General features: G+C 37.2%; 1 protein-coding gene across 6 annotated transcripts in view; it reads right to left on the bottom strand.

Moving 5' to 3' along the window:
* tanc2b (tetratricopeptide repeat, ankyrin repeat and coiled-coil containing 2b) overlaps positions 1-27,555 on the bottom strand; it is a 156,530-nt gene that overhangs the window by 88,333 nt on the left and 40,642 nt on the right. For 5 of the 6 annotated variants that reach the window (XM_032574556.1, XM_032574561.1, XM_032574560.1 and 2 more), the window contains exon 4: positions 1,799-1,870. In XM_032574556.1, coding sequence (XP_032430447.1) covers positions 1,799-1,870 — 72 coding nt within the window. Of the gene's footprint in view, positions 1-1,798; positions 1,871-20,808; positions 20,890-21,077; positions 21,094-27,555 lie in introns of those variants that run through there. The other variant, XM_032574562.1, reaches the window with a different exon arrangement.

The following is a 27,555-nucleotide window of genomic DNA, read 5'->3' on the forward strand; positions in this document are numbered from 1 at the left end:
GGAAAAGAAAAGGGGGAAAAAAATTGGAAAACAACAGCCAAGAGTCATGGTTACTTCCAAGAGTATGGAAATTGTCCACATGTATGCAGACTCTGCAGGGAAAACCAGAGAGGAAACTTGGTATTTTGGTTGCAATTATCTGTAGTCCAGATCCAACTCAATTCTTTTCCAACCCAACCCCTAAAAATGAAGAAAACTCTCAGTTATTCTATCATCAACCAATTAGCAACCACAAAGCTAAAAAATCCAACATGTTACTATAAAGACAACAAAGTCGTAAAAGAGTAGAGTCAGAGTTGGCTAGCTGCAATTGGGTGATTTTAGGATTGACTGTTCGGTGAAAAACTAAAAGGTAGTCTTTATTTCTGGTTAGTGAATACACCATATAAGTGCTATCAGCTTCCACTAACCGGACCACTCTTCAGTGTCTAAGTTAATACTGAGGAAATACTGTTAAATGTTAAGAAAAGGGAAGCAGAACTACTTAACTACTTAATCAGAAACTATCTGAAACACAGCCATGTCGGCTGTTCACACTGACAGATAACAGTTAGCTCAGGATGCAGTTAATTTCAGCACCAATGAGATGTTTAAAAGTTTCATGAGAGGAAGCACAAATTGTGTTTAAATACGTAAAGATGATGGCAAAAATCATCTTTTTTGCTAACTTTTGCCATCATCAAAAATCATCAATTTCCAGGAAGAAATGAAGGAATGAAAAAAAATTTAAATCCTTTTTTTTTAAATCTATAAAAATGTTGCTTCATAGTGAATCACAAATACGTCCTTTCAAATCTTAAGAAGTTAAATGTTGCTTATTTCAATAACGATGATCTTTCAGTGAAAAAAAAAACTGATGTGACTTCCACACTTTACTATCCTTTAAAAATTCTCATTACCACCTCGAGGATTTGACTGCAGTTTATGATTTTAATAAACTGCAGACACCTCTCTAACATTGAGCTGTTTTTAAGGAAGCTATATTATTTTACAGTGAAGTGTACAGCACTCGGACAGTTTGATGTTTAGATTATGCAGGAAAAGTATTTTGTTATATGCGTCTCTTAAAAAAGAAATGTAATCGGAATTTTGCAAAGACTTGATGAGAAATCAGCCACAGAATCTTTAATTGGTGCATCTCTAATAAAGAAAAAGCAAAACACAGGACAAAGCAGTACATTTTATTTCCAAACAAAGTCACACAACCAGTCAGTAAATGAGATATGTTGAACTAGAAAGCTGTAAAGCGTCCTGATCTGGGGCAAAGATTATACAGCTGGAGAGAGACACCAGCCACACTTCTGCAGTGAAATCTAAAGAATCAAAGAACTGAAGGGCAAAATGACTGTGTTTTATTTTAGACTGGGATGAGAGATGTGCAGGAGGGCCTCTCCAGGTCTTGAAATGAGCACGAAAACACCTACTCATCAAGGTGCTTAGTTCAAAACATGCACAGGAGGAGGGGAGGCGAACAACACAGCATCAGATTTTTGTTGCTCACAAAATTTCCTGCAAAGCTCAGACATTTGGACCTCTGCAATAAACAGCCTGTTTCCCAAGGAAGAAGCTTAGATTTACAGATAGAATTACAGGAACATAAAAGTCATACAGTTTTGTCCCTGTGAGTATAACTTCATTTCTAGCAGTCGTAAACTCTTTTCCTAAAAAGCTGAGTAAAATACAGCCCACTAAACCAAAACTCAATAGACTCCCTGGGCAAAAAAATATTAAGGGAATCTAAAAAAAAAGGAGAGGAGGAAATAAAGAAGTAAGGACGCAGAAAGAAACCATTGTCTACCTTGTCCAATGTGGCTCAGATGAGGGTCCAAACTGGGTGAGCGGGGGTCTCCAAAATCGTCGCTCCCACCATCTGCAGAGGAGGAGCAGACAGAGAAAGACAGGGAGTGAGCACGAGGGTGAGGAAAGCAGGGCGAGGAGGTCCGAGCCAGCAGGAGGGCCACTTCCTCGTCTCCGATCAGCCAGGTGTGTGATCGGAGAACTCCCAGCAGGCTGCTCACACACAAACTCTCAGCACCCTTCCTCCTCGGGCCCAAATGACCCCTGATCGTTGCAAAAGGGGACCGCGGTGCCATGCTCCACTTTTTCTGGCTCCCCATGTTAAACTTCGAAAAAGAAAAAAAACAAAACAACTAAAGCCTCTTCTAGATAAGAAAACTGCTTAAATTACAGTTGATGTTGCATGCAGCTGTGATGAAGCTACAGTCAAAAAGCTCAATGGGCTTTATGGTTCACTAAAAGAGGATCAGCATTAAAAAAAGTGGGCGTTTCTCTGGATAGATACACGTCAGGGGAATGATAGCTGGATCAATCAGGCCTAACAGAGCAAAGAGGCAGATGAAGCTACAAACGAGAGAGAATCAGTGGATTGTTTCGTAATAAATTGTTAAGCAAGAAGTGTAACTTCAGATCACAAGAAAATAATAGAAAAACTGACCAACCACATTTATAATTTGCAGGTAAGGATACAGAATAAAAGAACAACACTGAAAAACCTGGAGAACTAATGATCAGGGTAAAAAGGTTCAAATAAATTCATTGGGAGCAAAGTGCAAAGGAAGTAGTTTATGTTATGTTGCTTTCAATCTCACATCACACCATCAACTCATAAAACCCAAACAAATGTTTCAGTATTATCTCTGCCTTCACAGATTCACACAATGTTATCCAGCAGCCACACAGTGGGTTAGATTGGCTCGCTGGTGGAAAGATCAAGCTCGTCGATGAACTGATAGAATAAGCTGTGGGGCTTGACTGTGTGAGAACTGGGTCGACCCGACACCGACACCAACTGCAGAGTTACACCTACTCATCAGTGTAAGTGAGAATAAAGAGGAGTGAAGCTATACTATGCCCTAATCCATGTGAAGTCATTTTACTTCACAGTTACCAAACATTTCTGAGGTTCAAATTTCACATGCTCAGACTCAAAGTTTAAGAGTTATTAATAATTTTGAGTCCCAGTCCTCACATAGAACACCACTGGGATTTTAATCCTGATGGATGATGGGCGGATGTCACTTTTAGACAATGAATTTAGGAATAAAGTTTGTGACAAATATTTTGCATATTCTGTTTCCTTTTCTCTACAACTGTCTTGTACTGGAAGATGTCTAAATCCAAAATCCAGACTTTTTCAGAGTTTTCCAGTTTGAACAATATTCATGTAGATATCTGCAGATTATTTTTCATTCGTTTCCCATGACTAATGAGCCAAATTTAGATCTTCGAATGAAAAAGGAAATTACTTAATAAACCAAATCATGTTGTTATATCAGTGGAATATACCTTAAAGATACATGAAGATGTGAAAAGATTTACATGAAGGCTTATTAAAAAAAGAGAGAGAGAGTGGTGAAAGGAAGGCACCATTAAAATAAACTAAACACTTTGAGGCACATTTGATGAGCAGCCAAAAACAAAATAAAAAACTGAGTCACACTGAAATTTTACACCTGAGGAGGTATTAATAAGTAAATGCCTTCATTTATGAACACATAATCTCATTTAAATTTACACTCATGCTGAATTACACCTGAAAAGTTACAATTGCTGCTGGAAATGAAACACATCCAACCTTCTCAGTGAGAAATGAGTTCATGCTACCTTCTACATAGGTTTTGGAAGAGAATGAAACACCTTTTATTACCTGAACTACAAGTTGTTATTATGCTTAGTATAATTTTTATTTACATACATATACTGCTCCTCTCTAATTATCAGTGATCACTGATCACAGAACAATGATTACATGTTCTTTAGCACTGAATTTCAATCACTTATCTTCTAGTGTACTTTCCATCAAACATTAACTTTTTGTGCCATAATTAAATATTATTGGTTATTAGTTAACAGTTTCGATTAAGCTCCATGTTAATTTCATTTTCTATAGTTTCAACGGTTTTGATTTGGCCAAAATTTTTCGTTAAGAGCAATATTTGTCAGAAAAATATTTCAATTCAATTTCTAATTTCAAAAACATACTTTTTAGAGGTATACTGTTCAGAGTTTTGTGTGCCAGTTTCTGATCACTGCTGTTTACGTTGGTTTGATCTCCCTGTTGTGGGTTTTTTTTTTCCAGTTCAGGTTGCTCATTAAAAAACATAATGTGAAATTATATGAGAACAGCATTTGATATGGCTTATTCCTAACCTTTCTGCCTTGAGCTTTAATTAATCTTCAATATAAAGAACAGAGGCAACATAGGAAGCTGTGCAATTGTTGAGTTTTTATACATGTTAGAACAAATATGAAATTATTAATTAAGAAGTTGATATTTTAAACTGCCCTCAGCTTGCGTTATCAATTAGCATGATTAGCAGCAGCCTCTGTTTTCATACAGAATGTACTGTAGGTTCCTATTTTACCTCAAATTTCCTAAAGGCTACCTTCATTTAAACTACATTCAGTGATGGCCAGAAGTTAAAACCTTAAAGTAATAAAACAGCAAGTTTACTATATTGTGATGGGGTATAATATTATTTACTGAGAGTGTTGCTCTCTCTCCCTCTTAAGCAGCTTGAATGAACCTCAAACACATCTTAATGTGGCTCGAAAATGAGACTTCCCTTTTATGTCACTAACTTTGCTTCCTCTCCTTTAATCTTATATACCGTTCTGCTACTGAAAATCACTAATCTCATCTGTCTGAAAATAAAGTCCACATTGGTTTACTGTTCAGTTTTCACATTTGATCAATCACAAAGTTTAAATTCATCAATATTTTAAAATTTCTTTTACTTTTTTTTAGATAGTTCTCAATTTCAGTTTTATGCAGTAACCTTTGAAAGTGATAGGTCCGAAGACAATAAAAAAAACTAACTTTTTAAAAAAAAGCATTATTTTAAATGCTTTCACCGAAATGCAAACTCTTTAAGAAATAGCATGTAAACTTTAAGCATGGCAATTTAATGTTTCTGTACGTTTATGCCCTGCTAGAGTTAATCAGGGCACACATATCACTGTTTTGGCAGAAGCTCTACAGTTCTTGGCTAGGATGTGAAAAGAACCTAACAGTTTGTACTTGTGCAGGAACATCAGATATAATTGCAACACGATTGTTTAATCAAAGAAGGGTAAACTGAAACCTTTTGAGATCAGTCTGTACTAAATGGTTACACACACCAGCTGTTCTGTCAGCATCTGAACTAGAAGATGGACTAGTAAAAATAAAGGGGAAAAAAAGCTAAACTGGAAGGAGCCTAAAAAATGTAGCTTAATGGTGAAAGAATCCAGAATTTATGAGTCCAGAGACTTGCATCCTTAAGCTTAAAAAATTCACTCACTGACACCCCCATGACTTAGCTGTTTGGTTCAGCACCTCAGCTCTTCTGTAGTGTATTGCCGCTTTGGGACCTTAAAGTTACATTGCCCCCCAAAACAAAACTAGGTCTCAAAGTTTTTCAGAAGGAAGAAAAGCAGTACACTAATTAAAACCCAGTCGCTCACCATGTCACGGCCCATTTTTCTTACGCTTCTTCAAAATAACACAAAGTATGGCCACGAGTAGTAATCACTAGAGTCTAAGTAAATTTCATGCATTATTCCTGGTAGCCTTGTTGGTCCTAATGAGCACTTGTAAACATACTACATGTAAGAATGGCTGCAATATTTGACAGTAGCCTCCAGGATGTCCCTTTGACCATTGTATTCACAGACTTACTGATTAAACCGCAAAAAGATATTAACATTGTTTAAGTTAAGTCAGCAGAATTAAAATGAAGGCTTATTTATCTTTTTAAGCATATCTTCCACAATGCTTTAGGGTTCACCTATCAGAGTTTAAGGGCATATATTCTGAATGTAATATATTTACAGACATAATCAATAAATTAGAATATTATTGAAGTGATCAGAAACTCCATTCACCAAGTGAAAAATATTATATAGATAAATTACACACAGACTAAGGTTTTCAGGCTTTTTGATTTTGATAATTCTGATTTTTCACATACTCCTAAATTAAGCATATTCAAGTACTTTCAATCTGACAAGTAAGCCTCATCAAGACTTATGTTCTAATTGTGAAATAGAATTTAAAAACATAAACAAAACATGTCAGTGTATTGAAGCAAATACCTGTGGTCATATAGTTGTTCACTGATTTGACAGTTTTCTTGAGACACCTATGTGAAACAACCATCAAAGGAAAGAAGTGAGAAAATGAACGCTAATAATTTGAGACAACAGACGAATGAGTGCAAGCCTTTGTTTGAAAAATAGTTTTTTTGCAGTGAGTTGACAGTTTTATCGAGACAAAATGTAGTTATTGCTCCATTTAATGCTTTTTATTTTATTCTGCGCTGCATTATTCTAATCAAGTTTGCCTTGTGACTTCAAGAATGGATGGCATGATTGTGAATGCCAAAACCAATTTTTTTGAAAACTGCTGATCTGTTGGGATTTCCTTGCACAAAAACCGCTTGGTTTCATGAGAGCGGTAGTTGTGTAGACAAAAATGCCTAAAAAGTTAAAGGGGCGTTTGAATACTTTTGTATGGCATTGTGATTAAGAATCATGATTTTCTGTATAATTTAATCTGAAGCTGCAGAATAACTTGATATTTTATTGGAAATCACTTTCTTGGACACTATGATGTTGATTCATATCTATCGTTGTGAAAACATCTGCAGGCCTCAAAACAAACTCTGTCCTCATCAGATTTAATTTTCATTATAGCTGCATTAAAATCAGATTCACTGTAAAGTGGAGCACCTTAATGAATCACACTGTGTCGACATCTGCTCTGTTCTAAACTTAGCAGAAGTCTTCATTAGTACGAGCCTCAGTGTGAGCTAACACAAAAATGTCTGCATGGATACAAAAGATAAACACACACACACATCTTCTGTTGGAGAGCTCGTTAAGAGCCCATTCTCCTTCGCTGCCGTGATCTGGTCCTGATCCACCACAGGAAAGCGGGTGCGTTCTCACATCCTGCCAATGTGCAACAGTAAGAAGCCACTTTCATCCAAATCACTACACATAAACAAGGAGAGAAGCAAAGATCCTAGAATTGAAGAAATAATGGCTACACTAGTTGCATTTTTGGATTTATGTTGTAGTACACCAAGATATTGATGTTTCTATCTTTTCTGCAGTTACGTGAAAAAATATCTAACAGACATTCAATCTGTAGTGCTCTGGATTACATTGTAGTTCTTCTTTTGGTTCGGGTATAAAGATGATTTCAGACCAGCTATGGTTTGGGATCCGCAACTCAGACACTTGTTTTGACTAATTCAAGAGACAAGTGGTGATTGAAACGCAGCAGGATGGCATAATCATGACAATAGAAAAGTTAAAATACAGACTCGGCAGCAATTTTAGGCATTTCTCTAAAATAAGACAATAAATATTGGTTTTGTAGATAATTTAAAAATGTGTGCCAGAAATGCAATCAGCTTATTCAGGTAGGGTACACAATGTTTGTCAAAGTTTTCTCTCTGATTACTTTTTCCCCAAATAGTGTTTGCTTAAGTATTTTATAAACAGGTGATAAACAGCTAAAAAAATGAGGATTAAGTACTTTTAACATTTATAGAATAGTGCGTTTTCCCTCTGTTTTGTACTCCAAGCAGAAAACTGGAGTAACATTTTCTACTACAAGTACCTATCAGCACAATACTGTGGCATTCAGCTACACAAAGACTCTATATCTTTCTGCAGGCTGTTGTGAAGCACGTTTATGGATTTTAGACCTTTTTAATGTACTTGGAAATTTGACAGTGATAATCTTATGGGCCAAAATCCAAGCTGTGAGTTATAAAGACTGAAAATAACCCTTAATAGGAGCTATTGTCCTACTGAAAATATTATACTAATGACTCATTGGCATTAATGGGAGCTCCCAGGTCAAAACCACAGCTGACGAAAGATATCACAAATACCAAACTCACATCTGCCAAAACAATCTTCTGGTGATCCCTAAAAACGTTTAGGGCCTGAGCAAGGAAAAAAGAAAATTCTTCAGAAGAAAAACATCATACTGACAGTCAAATATGGTGGTAGAGTGATGATTTGGGGCTGCTTTACACCTTGGACAACTTGGGACAACTGATGGAACCATGGATTCTGCTCACTGCTCATTTGGGTTATGCAGCAGGACAACGATTCAAAGCATGCTAGCAAGTCCACTTCTAAATCTGTCAAAGAAAAAAACTGGAAGATTGTGGACTGTCTTAGTCAGTCAAAGGTTGAGGCTTCAATCCAACTGAGGTTTTCTGGTATTACCTCCAACTGGCTATTTACACCAATTCAGCCACAAAGTTGGGAAAAATTCACTCTCAACAATGTGAAAGAATCATTGCAAATGATCACAAATGCTTTATGGCAGTTGTTGACACCAAGGGGGCACAATCAGTTAAGTTTCAAATAGACGATTCTGGTTTGAGTCATCAAACACATCTTCATGTAAGTACAGTACCTCATACCAAACTGAATGCCTGAATTGACTGCATTCATGCTGCACGAAATACACAGATCTTGGCAGGTTTCCTACCAGAGTAAAATGAACTTAGCTAAAAGTGGGAACTATAGGATTGTAAGTTTCACAAAAAAGAATGTTAAATTTGGCATGATCAAAATAGTACTTTCTTCTATTATGTAGTTTTACTGCATACCGATTGGAGAAAATTCCACATGTCTGACAATCAGTCAAGTCTTAGGCGATGATCCAAACGGATCTGTAAGGCTGAGGGTGTGAAGTGTTTGTCACAGGCTCTATTACCTGCAGTGACAAGCTAAAAGACAATCCTGTCAACTCTTAAGAAGTCTGATATTGAGGGAGGACAGGCTGCAGTGGGTATGAAGACTCCCAGGAGAGAGAACATAATGTTATGGACCATTGTTGTTGTGAGTCTGTGTGGATGGTATAATGCAAATGCACAGGCAGCAGTTTCACAAGCTGTTGACTGGATTTAGGACAATGCCTATATCATTTTTGATTAATGTGTGACCTACTCTTTTACAGAACAGAAAACTGGTCAGTCACCATGCAAGCAAGCAAAAACAGGGTGCCATGTGGGTAGTAAACAGATCTGAAATTTTCTGAGGCCCACCTCCTGTTGAAGAGAACAAATCAACAAAATCAACAAAAACAACACTGAGTGCACAAAATGGGTTTTCACAATCTCATTTTGTGCGTCATAGATATAAATGCAATGTAAAAAAAAAAAAAAAAAAAGAGTGAACATACTTCCCCTTCAGTTTTTCAAAGTTTGCTCTTAAAGGGTCATAAACAAAGAAATTGTGCTTTCTAATGTACCAGCAGGGCAAATAATGTAGATGAATCTTTGTTGCCGAAGCTGTTGCTTCCTTGTTGTGCCTGCAAATTGGTTTACCCGCAGAGAGAAAACTGTAAATCAGTGGAATCTTCCAATTTACCAACCAGCAGCAGATGCAATAAAAGAAGAAATTTCCGTATGCCAGGAAAGCCCAAAGTGCAACAGGGTTATGTCTCTTTGTTCTCTTTTTAAACTGGAGAGTTAAAATAAAAATACAAATACCAGGGCAGATCTTACTGTATTTTTTAATGATTTAGCTCCATAAAAGCTGCTAGCTTAGTTTTTGTTTTTAACCTCTCTTTCTTTGCTCTCTTCCAGTTCGGCCAACTAAACTAAAATACCTCAGTTGGTTTAAAGTTGAGTGACTGATAAATTGATTTTATTTTTTCATTTTAACAATTTCAGTTTTAGATAATAAAAAAAACAAAAAAGCTCTTACTTCACCACAGTTTTCCTGCTTTTTATTTTGTTCAACCTACTCAGTTTGGTTTATGTTTTTGTTACATTTAGTTTCATTATTTATTTTTTTCAGAAACGCTTTTAAAAGTTCTTAAATGTTTATAAAATGGTTTATGGATTGAGTGTATTGGGACATACTCATATTAAATGGGTACTGACTATTTAAAGTAGGCAGCGTAATAATAATTAGAACGAAATCAAAGAAAATTATGTTGTCCAGGTTCAAATATACAACACCTAATATAAGAGTAGTAAACAACTAGTCTTTGTATATATTTGCGTACATTTTTAGACATATTTTCTATACTCCAGTCATTTTAAACTCTGCAACTAACTATATCAACTGGAAAATTAAAAGAAAAATGATTTTATTCATTTGTTCAGAAAGTAAACTGATTCATCATATAGATTCAATATATAACCTAGTCATAGACTTCAAGTATTGATTTATGTCAACCTTGATATTGTAGATCTGATTTTAAAGAAATTTTATGTAAGATTGACTTTAAAAAAATAGATGTCTGGTGGAGGAATTTTTTCTTATGAAGTCTTTCTCTTAATTACAGAATCAAGAGAATGACTTCTGACAAAAAAGTGACCAACGCCCTTTCCAAGCAGGATTCACTATAAAACATAATTGCTACACAAGCTGTCTGCTTAGAGAGCGCTGCTTCTAGGCTTAGTAATGGAAAGTTGAGTAAAGGGTGAAAATATGGTTGAAAATCTTCTTTTCAGATGACAAAAAAAGTATCCAATTTGGTTCCAGAGTTTGGAAGAAGAGCAGAAAGCAACGGAGTGCAAGCTGCTTGATGTCCAGAGTGAAGTTTCCACAGTCAGTCATTATTTAGGGAACTATGTCAGCTGCTGTTATTAGCCGTCTACTTGTAAATTTTGTTTTCCCTGTTTCCCCAGCTTACCTGCTCAGGATATCACTGTGCTTGGTTGCCGTCAAATTGCCCTGATCTAAACCATCGACCCACAGGCAAGCTGAGGGCCGCTATTAAAGAAATAATTCACGCAAAATTAGCCCTGTCCAAGAATATTCTACACATTTTTTTTCGATATCACAATTAATTAAGATGCAGTGGCCATTTTTTTAAACCAAAGATTTGGCCTTAAATCATCCAAAACACAGAACAGAAAGTGTACTCTTGGCATGAAAGAACACTATACCTTCCCCCGACCCTACAGAAAAGCCTGGAGCATCTCCTATCCTGGCCACTGAGGTTCTGTACAACTGAAGGACAGCAAACAGCATGGTGGCGGCAACAGGCCAGAGAGGTGACGCATATGAGAGTGGCTGAGTGCGTCAGGCTCTGGCTGACAGCACCACGACTCAGCAGTGTCCTGGATGGATGGAGGTGTTATGATGGAGGAAGCAGGAAGAAATGGAGAGTGTGTATGCGTGCAACAAAGCGAGTGAAACAGACAAAAAAATAGAAGTGATATGCCCCAACTCCTACGCTGCCATTTGATGCTGAATAAAGCTATGTTGCAGCACTGAGTGGGTGGGATTCGTTTAAAACATATAAAAATAAAGGCGGTGAATAAGAGTCTGGAAAAAATGAGAGGGGCTACATTAAGCCTCTCCTACCTTCTGACTGAAACACCACTGGGGTTACCTCACAGAGCACAGAAACGAAAAAGCACGCAGCAAAAATAACCAAGCGGAATTGGAAGTGTGATACATATTCTGCTTTGTGTGCTCTATCACAAACAAAAAGAGGACAAAAAGAGAAATAAAAACTGGATATGGCTTCTGGTCTGAAGAATTTGTTGTTGCATATTTTCAGGTTGCCTTTCTTTATCTGTTATCTATCAACCTAAAGCAGCTGACTGGACTCAGGAGATACTTTCTTTACTTGCTAAAAACAAAGTAATGAAATAAATTTTCACCAAGTGAAATTGATAACATTAGAATGCTTGTGCTAGCATTCTAGCATTAACTAGAATTAGCTAATGTTATGCAAATAAAATTAGAATGCTCGATATTGCTAGCATTCTAACTAATGCTAACATTCTACACTAGAATGCTAGCCAATGCTAATGCTAGCATCTCTGCTTTGTCATTTATTAAAAAGATTACACAAGGAAGTCAGTCAAAAAGGAAGTGAGTAAGAGAAGGTAATCAAACAAGTTTTTTATAGAAAGTAATATGCAGTTATGGTTGGTTAACTGGTGAGACACTCATAAAATCAGATCTACAATAAAATGTGTTTTTCCCATTAAATGTGGTTGGTGTCCCTGTAAATTCCACACTATGTCCTGCCTAAAAACTCAGAAAAACAGAGACTAAAAGTATTTTTAATGCTTTGTGGAACATATTAAGCTTTGATTATTTGTTTCAGGACTAGTTGAGCTGTAAGTAAAATGTAGAACATTTGAAAGCCTGCTGTAATTGAAACCTGGTGTAGTGATGCATTTTTTCTTTATTTAGAGCAACATCATCCCATGTTCCCTTTGACCTCAGGGTGTTTGCAGCAAGAGAAGGGGAATGTTCAACTCCTGCTAAGTTTGCAGATGCTACTCTCTGCACCGGCGAAGAGTGTTTAATGAGAAAAACTTGGAATCCTCATGAATTCACACAGAGAGGCTGGGAAGAAAAGGAGCTCCTGCTGCAGTCACAGTTCATTCATTATTGTGGATGATTTTTACTGGCTTTTAAATTGCCTAATGACTGTGAGAAATATTATCGTACAGCGCCTTTAGAGGAATGCTTAAAATTTGCTTCTGTTGCTTAAAGGGTTCTCCTATTAATATGACAATTTGTGAGCTTAGAAACGGAAATTTGTAACACACTCAAATCTTGCTTTTTGGAAGACGTGGGAACTTTTACTTACATCAGGTGAGTAAAATGAATCCTTTAGAACGGAATTACCAAGAAACTATTCATACAATATGGGAGAAAAAAAACTCTAGACTTCTGTGAACGATTTTTCAAAATCTGCATCAAGATTTAGAATGACAACAGACATTTTACACAAGTCTGTACAAAACGTTTTAAGTGTGAACTTAAATCCAAGTGACCTACTGTGCCAGGATCTTATCTTTGAGTAATGCTTAAATTGATCGTAAGATAGTACATATGTTTTATAGCCCTGCATGTAAACCTCAGATAAATAATTTCTCTCAGTAATTATTGCAGCATTTAATAAATACAAACAATTCTGGTCATTCTAATTGACTAAACAAATAAATAAACACTGCATTTAGTCTGATATTGTGCTAGACAGTGCATGAAAGCTACTGGTTTCAATGTGATATAAGAAATGCGTGTTTTAAAAGTTATCTGCCACCCAAAGAGCTGAAAACAAAATACAAAAACCTAAACAAAGACCCATAATAAAAATAAGTCTCACTGCTTTCCTATGAGCCACTCTGTGGTTATTACTCGCTGCATTGTTACGCACTGGCTCGCCTGCAGCACTAATTATTTTTCCTGTTTATTTCAGACTGTTGATAAGTCTACTATTAGATTTAATGAAAAAGAAACTGCCAAAGAACAAATGAAAACGAATTTTCTAAATTACATACCACATTTAACTCCACAGATGACAGAGGTCGTCTAACATAAACAGGCTGCATAAAGTTCAAGAAATGTAATAACATTCAGACAAACAGACTAAACTCTATCCAGTGTTGATGTCACAGCTCCAGGCGTTGGGTTTGTGCACGGCGACACGTATAAAACCAAATCCTCTCTCAGGCAGTTGTGCAGAAGTCAGTTTTACTTTCCATGGACTGTCTACAGGCTGTATGACTAATCATTGTGTTGAATGGCTACTTGATGATATTCATGTTGAAAGAGCTGCAACCCTGAAATTAGTCATCATTTAATAGAATTCACCATAACAAGGAGATGCTACTTTTTACCAACACAAAACAGCCTCAGATCAAAAATGAAGACTGATTTTGGTTAAAAAACTTCAAAATAAAAGGGTGCCATTTTCAGCTTATTTATTTATTTTATGATTCAAAGCATCTTATGCTTTTATTTGCACAAGAGATACCGCTTCCCAAGAGATACCAGCTGAATATAAAAAAGAGTAGCAGATAAAACACAGCATGCAATGACTCACACACAACCAGAGGCAAAGAAAAGCAACAACTGTAAAGGCGCTGCACCATGTTCGACAAAAGGTGGCCAGGGGCAGACGAGTGAAATGTCATTTTGAATTTTGCTCCTCAGTCTGCAAAGGAAAGCTATGAAGTTGCAGGGAACTAACAATCAGAAGTTGAAAATGACCAACGTAAACCCAGAGAAGAAACAAAAAGTGAGGTGGAGAACGACTAACGGATAACGCATGAAGGAAGAGCGTGCTCGCTTTTGCAATTCTCACCCGCAGTGATGCAATAACTCACTCTGTGTTCGGCGTCACTGTGACGACAGGAGGTGGAAGAAAAACCACATGTACTTATATACACACAGATAATGCCAACACAGTACTTGAAATGCAACAGACGAGTCTGTAACTGCAAGCGTGAAGGCCTGAATAATGAAATGGACATTAAAAATAAAAGGAAGCTGCAGAGGCACAGCAGACACCAACACTTCCACAGGGTGTGGAGAAAGTAGGCTAATGTCTGCGGCTGCATATCTTTTGTCACCAATATGACAGCTTCACCCTATACCGGACTATATTTAGAGGTGAGAATATATATGCACATACATCAAAATGGAGCTTCTTCTCCATTCACATAAAAAGCAGTAACAAGTTAGAAGATGGACATTTTCTGATATGCTTGATAAAACAAGCAAGATTTAGTTTAGATAATACATTTAAAAACTGCTGAATAGCTGAGTCTTTCCTGAATACAAAAGTCCAGCAAAAGGTGTGAAGCTTAGATAAAGTTCAGTTTATGGATAAGTGTATGTCTGTAAGAAAGAGACACTTATTAGTTTTGGCAGATCCTGCTCTTATGCATCAATTTTTTATATAAAGGTTTGCCGTCAGCTGGGCACTTAATATTGTTTGGCAGGAGACCATTAAAGAGACAAGTGGACATCAAGTGATGGGTTTTATTCCTTTAAACAGTGGAGAACAAACAAATAAATTTGTTAGTTTAATGTCTCATCCCTGCCCCCAAGTGAAATCTCAATATAATGAGGCAATTTTTAAATTAAAAAATTATTGAAATCTTCTAAAACACTTCTAAGAACAGAATGAAATGACAGAGGTTATGGTTTGTACTTCACTCTGAGCTCTTATAAATAAATCAATGAAGACTCATTAAAACCAGGTTTGATTCTGAATTCCCTGGATAAGCAATGTCTGAAAGATTATGATTTATCCTATTTTTTCTCACCTATTTATGAATACTTATACTTGGATTTTTTCACACCATTTTTTTTCAAACACCTCTCTTACTGTAATTAATGTGATGTTGAGATAGATCAGTCACTCCGGCAGCATTTGCAAAGTGTCTGTGATGCAACAGCTCGTCCATTAACTGGCACAAACAAAGCATTACAATATCACTTCAGTCAACAACTTTCTCCCATCATTTCCTGTCCAATTTCTCACTCATCTTTACAATTCTGCAGCTCATATTTTGGGCCTGTCACAATATGACAATTTTGCATCATTATTGTTGTGTTCAGGGTGCATGCACTATTATCCAGACCTAATTTTATTGCACTAAAAACTGGAACCAGAAGCACCGGTTTCCTGTAACAAAGCCACAAAAATACGTGTGAGCATATTTTAGTTGAAAAATACCTTTAAGAAGTCACAAAATAATTCACAGATCAGATGAAGTGCAACTGATAAATGTTTGGTATAAAAGAGAACAGTTTGTATTTTAAATCTACATTTGATTGTTAATAATTCTTTTCTGACCAGCAAAAGTGGAGCATCTCAGCTTGGATTCAGGACATCTCAATTAGAAATGAAATGTCTACTTGATGAGCGACACTCTGAGACTGCATCATGCACAAGAAACATGCAAGTCAGGGATGTGTAATGTATGCAAGGCCTGGTTTTATTCTCGTAGTTTAAGAATTATTATATTTTCCTGCCAAATGCAAATGAAACTCCATTGCTCATGTGCCTCCGAGATATTCTGTTGGCGCTGCATGGTTGCTGCGTCATGAGTAATTATTTCACATAGGTGTAGTAACTCTGGATAGGAACATCTATGAAGTTTTTCTTTCATCACAAAAAACTAACCTTACTCTCAATGTTTAGTTTTCAAATAAGAAAAATTGGGTAAAACTTTATTTGAAGGGGTGTGAATAAGACATAACACCTGTTATGAACATAAAGGAGTCTTCGTGAATGTTTATGACTGTTGTCATGAAGTGTCATTCAGTAAATAATGACACTTTTAATGCAAACGTGCATTAAAAGTTGCATTAAGAGTGTCAACTTAGCATTATTTGGCAAATAATTATATTTTTTATGCAAAGTTGTATTAAAACTTACATTAAAAATCAAGTAAGAGAGCCAACTTTGCATTAAGCGTCATTATTTACCGAATGACACTTCATTACAACAGTCATAAACACGAAGACTTCTTCATGTTCATGATGTTATGCCATGTTTATGACCAAAAAGGGTTTATTTTCTTTCTCATTTTAATTGAGATTTTCAGACGTTTGACTAAAATGTAATTGTGGTTCAGCCCCAGCCAAAATCAAGTCTGTTACTTCAAGAAACACATTAATGAAAACACAGTACATACTCTCAGACATATTAAGATACGCTTGTAGTAGTGAAAATGGTGCAAGTTATGATTCAGTATTTTAGAGTTGACATTTGCCAGTTTCTTGTGCGTATCTAATTACATCTTTCTGTTCGCGCCCACTGAAAATATATTCATATTTTAGGCTGGTTACATTACATAATTATTGCGGTTTATATTTTTGCATGTTGGATTGGAGTTCAATGATGTAAATTGTTAATATTTTTAATAAAATCTCCTAATAATTTGCATTTGTATCTAGAGCAGTTCTGTGTTTGAGGCAGACCAGACAGCATGCGTCTGGTGTGAGAGCAGTCTAATTTCAATGCCTGGACTTGCATTCGCCCTCCAAGAGTTGAGACTGGAGTTGTGTTTTGGAAAGAAAAAAACAAAAAGATTTCTAAATATCTCTGCTACAGATGATTGAGTTGGGGCTAAAACATAATTACATTTTAGTCACAAGACTGAAAATGAGCTGCTAAAGATAACTGCTGTTTACCTCTGGATGAGAGGATTACATTAAAATGATTTGCATCTGTGCTAGTGTGAACAAGGTATTTAACAAAAAACAAGGTACTTTTCATTCTGGTCAAAGAATGGATAATGATAATAAATTCATACAGCAATAATCACCATATATTTTGCACAACTAACAGATCTAAGATAGCCGATACGCTGATCTAGTCAGTCAGAAGTACTCAGAGTTCCGCTGTCCATAAACTGGAGAGAAGGAAAGGCGGAGGCATCAGACAGAGGAGATTTTGCTCTAAATGAAAGATGAGAAGACAGATACCATGAGACAGAGACAGCAGCGGAGGTGCATATGGCAGCAATGGGTTTGCAGTCCACGCCTCACAGTTGTGGCTCTCGCAATTACTGCTTTTGTGAACGTAACCAACACTCCCCTTTGCTAACACAGCAATGTGCATCTTACTGCCTGTGCCATGCAGCACAGAGCGACTCGCAGGATTATGACTCAGTTTATTGTGAACATTCCTAAAGTTTTACAGACTAAGATTCACAAAGTACTCACTCTGTTTCTCTTTAAATAATTTGAAAGCAAAAGTGATGAATGTCAGGATAAATGGTTAGCTCAACGGACAGACGATGGGTAAAAAAAAAAAGTAACGTTTTTTTCCATAATCCATGCTACCTCCATACTTCTTCCTGTTCCTGTTTGAAAATCCAACACTGTAACATTGGCATGATAAGTAAGCCATGGCAGTTCCTGTTATTTAAAAGTCTGCGACATTGAGCAACCATAATAAGATCAATAGTCACGATGAAAGATACTTTCCTGGGAAAAATAACAGGATGTGGATGGGAAAATATGTCTGATATGGACTGAAAAACATATATTTACTTTTATAAACATAAATTCATTTATGTCCCATCTAACCAAATAAAAAAAAGTTACTTTTATCTGTTTTCTCCATAAAAGATTTGTATAAGTGACAGTAAGGTCCACCAGGAAGCAAAAAGATGATTAGAAATTAGATTTAAAAGTGTTTTAGCACCTGCAATCATGAGCATAAATGGATGATGAACGAGCGGAACGAGTGGGACTTGACAAAAAGAAGATGAGGGGGAGGGACGAAATAACCACTCCAGAAGGAATGAAAGGAACACAGAAGCAGCAGGAAGGATGTGAAAAAGAAGCTGTGATGTAAATGTTACAGCGCACAGATTGACAAAAAAGAAATGAAGAAGGAAGAGGGAGAGAAGTGGCCGAGTTGAAAGGAGAAGACAATGATGGAGGAGAAAATTACTTGAAGGTGGGAGCACCCTGAGGGCATGAGGTGGACATTTGGTTATGAGATGATGCGGATAAATTGGGAGGCACAAGGACTTAGGGAACAGAAAAGAGAGGGGAGGGAGGGAAAGAGAAACAAAGTGGTGAAGACTCATTAGCCTACGCAGGGCTGGTACATTAAGTCTTCCCTGCTCTAGTGTTTTATCGCCCCCACTCCCCTCTCCTTTTGTTCTCCAGAAATATCTGAGTGGGTGGAAGAGAGTGTGTGAGGAAGAAGAGGAGACTTGGACTACAAGTCAAGTGATGACAGAGAGGCAGAAAACAGGAAGACGTGTGACAAAGAATGGAGAGGAGCAGAGAACAGGCCTGGCGTCTGAAGCAAAGTAAACAAAAAAAGGCTCATCTCAATAACTTAGAAAATCATTAAGAAGTGAATATATTTCAGTAATTCAAGTTAAAAAGTAAAAACTCATATGTTTTACCAATTCATTGCACAAGACTACAAATTTGGCAAATTTGTTCTAGAAAAAATGGGGAAAAGACATTGCACCTTGACTTTATTTATGAGATTGGACAGACTAAAAGAAAACGGGACAAGACACAGCTTACCAAATTGTTGTCAGCTGGGCAACAATTTACAGATCTCTGAAACCAAGCTTAGGTCAAAAAATTGAAATCAGTTCATCTCTGGCCTCTGGTTTGACCTGTAGCCTTTTTATCCGTGCTGCTGTCTCCCATCAAAGACTATAAACTTTGGGGCGTGCTGTGGTGGCGCAGGGGTTAGCACGCCCTACGTTTGGAGGCCTTAGTCCTCGACGCGGACGTCGCGGGTTCGACTCCCGGTCCCGACGACCTTTGCCGCATGTCTTCCCCCCTCTCCTCACCCTCCTTCCTGTCTGCCTACTGTGGAAAAAATACGAGCCACTAGCGCCGCAAAAACTCTTCGGAGACAAAAAAAAAAAAAAAAAAAAAAAAGACTATAAACTTTCTATTTCAGATTTGAGGACAGACACCGCCCTGTTGATGCTCTCCTCTTCACCCCTCTAGTGAACTGCACGTTGTTTTAGATGGGTGGCCCCCGCACTTAAACTCATCCACCGTCCATGCTTCTTTTCCTTGATGCTTCTGTTTATTGACAAACCAAAGAATACTGGAAACAGTAATCAAAAATAATCAATTATGCAGAAGAAATCTTTTACTGCAGCCATTAAGAGTTTAAAAGCCACAATTTGGATTTAACTTCAGCATAATGTTCTGCTGGGAGGACCCTTCCCCTGTAGTTCTTTTAAATTTGGCCTTAATGACCTGCTTTGTTTACGTCAACATTTATATTTCAATACATATTTCGTTACATCTTTTTAAAAATATTTTGACATATTTTTGATGTACAGGATAACCATAGGCTTGTGAGGATTGTATTACCCATCAAGAGTCAAGATTGAGTAGAGCTGCAGACCGATTACCTCTATAGCACATTAAAAATGCTTATTTTTTTGATATTTTATAATATTCACCAAATATTAGAAAACCAAATTATAAATTTTCATTAGCTGTAGGCCATACCACAAAACAAACTCTTCATACTAATCAACATTTTGAGTTGAATTCCTGAAATATAGTAACTTTTCAATTACTTTTGGTTTTAATTCTCGAAAGGGAGAGTTAGAGGACATTTTAGTTATTTAGGAATGTTTATCTTTCTAAATACAAGATGTGATTGTTGAATGAAGCCAAACAAAAAAGGATTTGGGGATAAAATTAAGTAATTACTGAAATAATTGTGACAATTCAGGAAAATAATACACATTTAGGGGATTAAATTAGGGCACGACGTAGTTGTCAAAATTAGAAGAGCTTTTTAAAGAGATTTCCAGAAAGTTTGTTAACAAATGAAGATACAAAAGTAAAGCAAATTGATTTTAATTTCCAGTTTAAATGAGGAAGAGCTGAATGGTTGATCATCTAATATAAAATACAATAATTTGATGAAGAAAAGGGATAGAACAAGAAACAAAGCAGGGATTTATGAAGAGATGAAGAATGACAAGCATCACCTTAAAAGCATGACTTCTAATACTCATCAATAACTTGTTTTGGATTTATTCTTCCGATTGCTTTTCAGTAGGACACCGTAACTCTCTTCCACCATTAGTGTTTTATAACAGTGACACACACTGTCACACACACGCACACACTTCTCATGCTTAAGGTGTGGCACGATGCCGCTAAGACACAAATTGCTGTGAAAGCCCGGGTCAAGGTGACTCCAAGCGCAGGAGCCAGTGCAGAACAAACAAATCATCAAGTGGGGATTTAACACCAGCTGCTGACACCAGTCAGAAACCAAACAACACACAGACACTCTTCAATCCCACAGCTGAACCCCTCACCTTTCAAAGTACAAGCTGAGACACCTACACAGAGGCTTTTCCCATCAATTGCTGCTCAGACTTGCAGGCTAAAGCAAACAAAAATATACAGAAAAAAATAACAGGGTGAATAGTGCCAATTTTCCTCTGTAGCCTGTCCCTACCACTCCCTATATTCAGAGCTGAATTCAAAACATCAATGCAGTCCATCCGCCCTCCTGCCCCGATTCATCCGGCTCACCTTAGTCAGTTGAGCGCATGTCTGGCCAGTCAATAAAAATCCCGCAGCATGGTGGAGGAGGTCCTGAACAAAAGGAAGAGGCTGTAGGGACACGGAGAGGAGCAGGAAACAACGAAGGGGGAGAAAGGCAGAGAGAGGACAAAAGATAGAGGGATGGAATAAAAAGGAAAAGAGGGAGAGGTAAAGAACGGTCCAGACAGGCTGAGAGCTCTCCACAATGTGAGCAGCGAGGGAGGGCGAGCACCAGGTGTCAGCACGCATACACTCACCGAGCCGAGCCGAGCGTGCACACATGTACTCTCATACCCACAAACCCGAGCAGACAGGCAACTCTCTCTCACTCTCATTCGCTTCCCACCTCCTCCTCCTCTTCTTCTTCTTCTCACTCTCTGGCAGCAATAACTCTCCTCATCCTCCCGCTCACTCTGTAGTCAGAGTGGAATTCCTTAACCATTTAAAAACCAAAGATCTCTAAATCCAAAATGTTTCGCCATGTTGTTCAATCACACTTTTTGTGATTGAACAATATTTGATAAAAGACAAAAAGTCATCTAAATTTGGTGAAAAGTAACTGTGTTAAATCACAAATCAACTATGATTAACTGGAATTTTAGGGGTAAGCTCAGTTCAGTTTCCCAACCAATATTTACACAATTTACACCTCACATGGACTCAGTTGGCAATTTCCAAGGCAAAAACCACTGCCTACTAAGAGAACAGCCAGTCGCATATTTGCCAAAAACTTATTTATGCACCCAAAATATTTTGTAAAAATTGCTTTGTTAAAAAAATTTTTAAACTTCAGGGGCGGTGTTTTCTGTTAGAGCTGTCTTAAAACTTAAAGCTAGACTAGAAAGATAATTTCCATCATTATACAGTCAGACATGGTAATGGTAAAGTAATGGCATAGGGCTGCTATGCTGCTTTAGAAGCTGGGACTGACTTTACATCATTTGATGTAACCATGAATTCTGAACTCTGGCAGATCACTAACACTTGAATTATGCAAATGGACAAAACAACGAGGTCAAAGCCACACAAGCATGTCCAATTTAGAATTTGGAGTGGCCAAGTTGCAAAATGCAATAGCATCTGGAGCATTGGTCAGTCCAAATGCTATTGCATTTGGACTGACCAATTTTTGGATATTAACTAGCCCTCAAAGATTTACAACCCTCAAATACGGATGAATTAAAGGAATTCTTTAAAGAAAATTATTGTAATTCATACATTTTGCAAAAATTGGTGCTACCAAACTGCTGCCACCAAAAGTGATAAACCAGTTATTGGGTTTAGGGGAAATTGCATTTTTACATAGAGCTAGATATTAAGCATATCTTTGTTTGACATCAATATTTAGTTAAATTGTTATGCATTACATAAAAGCAAAAGCAGAAGAAACAAGTAACAGGAGCAAGTACCTTTCCACAGCACAGCAGTCTCTTCCTTTTTGCCACTTGGGGGCAGGGCAGGAGAAACAAATTGTAAACGCAAACTTGATCTGGCAAACATGATGCCAAACAGATTCTTGTTTATGCATCTAGTTTTGCATGAAATCCAGAGGGAAATTTTCCACTCCAGCTGCTAAATTTGCAACGACTTCAAGCAGCTTTCTGTTTGCTAACATTTGTCTGCTGTTTGCATGATGTGAATTTATAGGAGGTTACAGATTTTTTCACTTCAGACCGCATCCTTTAATTTATGTTTTTCAATCGTTCCACTTGAAGACATTTGAGTTACACAGCAAATGTAACTTAAATGTACATAGGATTAAATTGGAATATAGGTCCCAAACTCATTTTGATCTTAAGTTTATTTTAACACTAATTTTTTGACAACTGTTCATAACTTTGTACTGGGAGGGTGTAAACAGAAATAGAACCCCATGATCCTAAACCAACACTTTCCAGGTCAGCTGAAATTTGCAGCTTCCAACATGGAGAATCTAATTACATTTTGGAAAAAGTACCTCTGTTCAGATGAGACAAAGATCAAATTTTTATTTTTTTCCAAAATGACACGATTAAGGTTTACAAGTCAACCTAATGGGTTTTGAGCCAAATAATACCATAGCATCTCTCAAGTATGGACGTGGAAGCATCATGCTGTGCACAATGATCCAAAATACACATCAAAACTGGGTTTGGAATGGATAAAGTAGGCCAACATTAACCTTCAATTTAAATTAACTCTGCCAAATATGTAAATAAGTGTGGTCAAAGTTTTACATGTTCAAGGCTATAAAACTCATGAGGTTTTGCCTAAACATAAAAGGAAAAAAAAAAAAAGTCAGGTTGATTTTTATTTTTCCAAAAGTAGAATTTCTTCACCTTTCAAAGACAATTATTTTTTTTCTCATGAACAAATACAATTATCAGCCTAGTTGCTTGAAAAATTTGTTTTCAGGTTTCATAGATTGTTTTCCTCAATAAAATCTGGGATCCTAACTATCTCCCTTCTCAAGTACATCAACATCTTTTTACAACCATTAATGCCAATAAAATAGCCATTAAAGGAAACAACACAATATGTAGGTCAGGGTAGTAAGAGCTGCTAAATATAAGTCATACTTTACACTCTTATCTTCATTAAGATACCTTCATCTTTAGTTGAAGAAAGGCAATATAAATCCGAAACCCCAAAACACACAATTAAATCCTGAAGGTTTTCTTATTAAAGCCTATTTGAATGTATGAAGGAAAATTGAGGATAAGAGCCATAGAAGGAGAGCAAGAAAATAAATAGACTAAGAGGTGAGGGAAGGGAAAGATGCACGAGTTACCACTATTGACGTTGTGATCAGAGACGGAGGAGAGGTTATACCAACGCTTCTTTACCCACGCGTCATGCTGCCCACTCCGTACCGCTAATGCTGAAAAGTACGGCTCCCATGACAAAAGAGCAGCATGAGAGAGAGAGACTCCTACAGATTCCAGAGCAGCTCTCTATTTAAATGTCACTGTGCTCCAACACAGCAAGTGAAATCACTCAGAAAGACTGTGAGAGCAGCCGTCATACTGCTGTCAGTGGGATACTCAAGACCCTGCAGAGGGTAGTCGCAGAGTTGAGGGGGGGAAATCCCACAAATAACTGCAAAGGATTTATATGAAAGTCAAACATTTCTTTATATTTAGCTTACGGGGAGGCAGACTTTGTTTCCCTAAGTCTAAATGAATCATTCTCCAGGCTTTGTTGAGTTCTTTGGATATAGGCAGTTTCTTGGTCACAACACCCAAATATTCAGCCACAAAATGGCTTCTAAACCTACCATAATCAGTAAAAATATGAGTTTGTACAGGAGTAGGCACAGGTTAGAGTCATTACATATAGTTCATACCTCACATTCTTTCTGGATCGTGAAGAGATTGGTTTAAGCAAAGGATATTGCAGCTAGGTATAAAAACAAAAGATGGACTCATCAAGATTTTGCTGGCTGATCTAATTTTTAAAACATAAATGTCAGCCTAATGAAAAGTGTGTTGATTCACTGCTCAATATAGGCACCTTATACTTTTACCATGGGACGGAGGCCAACAGCCTGGGCTAAAGTGTTAAGGAAGCCTCAGTTGCTTTACGCAGCCTTCAGTGTGTCCGCATGGTTGGGTCTTTTTTTTTGGCTACTACTCCAAAGATCTTCTCATGTTTAGGTCAAGCCAGTTTACAGGCCAATCAACTTCAAATAAATTGCTAAATTTACCTTCACTTATAAAAAGAAGACTTTTACCTTTGACAGCGAACCATTGCTTTTTCTTAGTCTTAGTCCTTCTTAGTCCTTAGTCCAGATAAGACATTTATGATGCCGTCTCTGCTGTAGAAGTGGGTTGACATGAGGGATGTGGCAGTTGTAAAAGAAAGAAATTACAGATTCCAATCCATAGTCAATACCTTGAAGCTTAAGTCCATGGAGAAATTGTGTAAAGCCTTAAAAATACAGTACATAAAGGATACCATAAGAGATCACAACTACTGTATGTCTTTGATATACAGAAACTAGAGGTGATTTAAATCTTTTGCACAACATGGGACAGAACCAGAAGTACTCCGTGACGAAGGCAGACTTGTGGCTCGACAAATGCAAAAACCCTGACAAGGACGTGCTTCACTGTGATTATACTGTCGATTGTGATACAAATGGAGCAACAAGCAGCCGAGTACCATCAGCAGCAGTGAGTGTGGCTTATTACAGCAGATCATACACTCAACCACATTGTTCTATTTTATTCTGCAGTTGGCTTTAAGAGAATAGTGTCTTTGCAGTGTGCTTTGGACTGAAACAGCGTGTTGATATAAGCAGGTATCTCATACTTCCAAACTAAGAACACTGAGAGTTGGTTCTTTAACACACTAGTGAGTCTGGCAGATTCATCCTCTGAGGCTTCACCTGTTGTAATTGGATGCAACACAACTGCCATAAAAATTTGTTGGCTCACTTTCGCATGCAGCAGCTGTGCTTACACCAGTGGCCTTCTTCATCCAATCTCTGTGTTGGTGGTTTGCAGCATCCAGGCAGGAGATGAAACACTGCTGGAGGTGGGAGCAAATGTTTTGGCACCCCTGACAGAGATGTACAAAAAGCCTTGAAATGTTATTTTACATTGAAAAAACACCAATGTATAATTTGAGTATATTTATTCAGTGTGTTGCAAAATGTGCCAGTGGAAGCTATGCTTTAAATAACATTTTAGAAGTTTCTTTCAGATTTCCTCAAGGCTGTTAACATTTCAAAATTTTTTATTTTTTGGTGTTGGAAATGTTAGAAGCTCAAAATGATGAGTGTCTTTGCTGAAAATCTTGTTCTTTCAGTTTGGCACAGCGTGAATCAACCAGACTAAAAACTAAGTTTGAGTCTTGAGTCTTCTTTACTCAGTAAAATCTTCCACACAGAAGAATGTTGTCACTGCAGTCTTGTAGCATTTAAAAACCTTCAAAACGTATTTCTTGCTAAAAAAAAGAAGAAAGATCCACATGATAGAAATTAGATTTTCTCATGACATGAAGTAAGAATTGTATTTGTAAATGATCTGAAAAATCTCATATACTGTTTAGAGTAAAAACTATGTTATTCCTTACAGTGCAGTGGGTCTTTGGGAAGGTGGGAGTCACATTCCTGACCTTGAAGGACTTAAAGAACGTCCTTTAGTAAAAGCGTATGGATGGCTGAGACAAGGGTGGTATGTGCATCATGCAGCTCCGTTGAAGCATAATGATGGGCCCATAAGTGCCTCCCACACTCCACAAGACATCAGAAAGCCGCTTCTGACACTTCGGTCACGTCGTCTATCTCAGCCCCCACGATGCTCCGTCGACAGTCTGAGTGGTCTTTGACCTTCCTTGTGCTTTCGCTTTGGCACCGCTTTCATTACCATAGTTACTTAGACGAGGACACAGGTGCCAGCTGATGAGGTTAGCTGTTTTTAGCGTCCAAGCCATCCACCTGATCGACTGGTAAATTATGTCTGACCCCACTAAGGAAGTGAGTTCTCCTCATCTATTTTAGTGTTGCAGGAAGGTTGCTAACATGCAAAACTATCCTCTAACAAGGATAAAAATCAGCTTATTGAGAAATATGCAAACATTTTTGTCTTTGATGTGAGAAACTGCTCAATGCAACCAACTCCCTTTTGGACCAGTGTATTAACATAGCACCATTACTCTCATAGAACAGTTGTGTTGGCTCACGGTTGCCCAGGCAACACAGCATAAAGGCACCTCAGGATGTCAACAGCTGAAGGGTGAAAGTTAAATGACATTGCAGAAGAAGCTGAAGAAGGTCATAGACATTAGTCTGTTGTTCTTAGTAACCAAAAGGTCAAAGCTCCCCCTTCAACAGCTATGAACCAAACTGACAGACTCTTTGTGTGAAATGCGCTACAAATAGGTTATTGAGCCACAGCATAATAAAGAATGAGGTTTATAAAATGTTCTCTACTTTGAAAGAGTTTTAAATCAGCAATTTTTGATTACAGCATTTTCAAAAGCTATGCCCTCCCACCAACTATTTCTCTTTAAAATCTACAGGGTAAGAATGTCTAAGAATAGAATTCAAATTATTTTCCCTAGCCTGCTGTGAACTGAACAGTCAAAAATGACTAAGTAGAAGATTGAACATCTCACAGTGTGTCAGAGAGTATTAATAATGTTCCACAAGTCAGAATTTTTTGAAAACAAAAGCAAAATTACGATCTGTCCGACCAGCCAGTGACTGGTCGTTCCTCATCAAGCTAAAAATGGGATGATTCCGGCACAATATGATTTCTTGGTGCAACTTCACAAAAAATGCTCTAAAACCACACAAAGGTATAGTGTTTACAGCATTGCTCTCATAAAGCTCATGATAAAACAAATGATTCAAGTCATTGCTCATAGGAAAAATAGGTCCAAGTGTTTTACTAATTCAACCAATAATATCCCCATTTGTTTCCACCACATTCCCATTTTAGCCCTCCTACTTTTTTCATAACTATAAACAAATCATTTCTTATTCATGAAGCTAAACACAGCATATTATTTAATTTCTCATTAGTTAAGTATTTAGATGAATTATGGAGATAATTATCAAAAACTTAATTTAACTGAATTATATATATTCTTTGAAGATGCTGCACCACATTTTGACCAACAGTATTTATTTTCATCAAGATATCCAAAACTGACTTTAATCAAAGATCAACTGTTTTTTTTTCTTTTAATATCATTATTCTACCAAAAGACACATTCTTAAAAACTAAAATAACAGCCGCGTTTGCT

This window comes from Xiphophorus hellerii, chromosome 10 (genome assembly GCF_003331165.1).
Source record: "Xiphophorus hellerii strain 12219 chromosome 10, Xiphophorus_hellerii-4.1, whole genome shotgun sequence".
Taxonomy (NCBI): domain Eukaryota; kingdom Metazoa; phylum Chordata; class Actinopteri; order Cyprinodontiformes; family Poeciliidae; genus Xiphophorus; species Xiphophorus hellerii.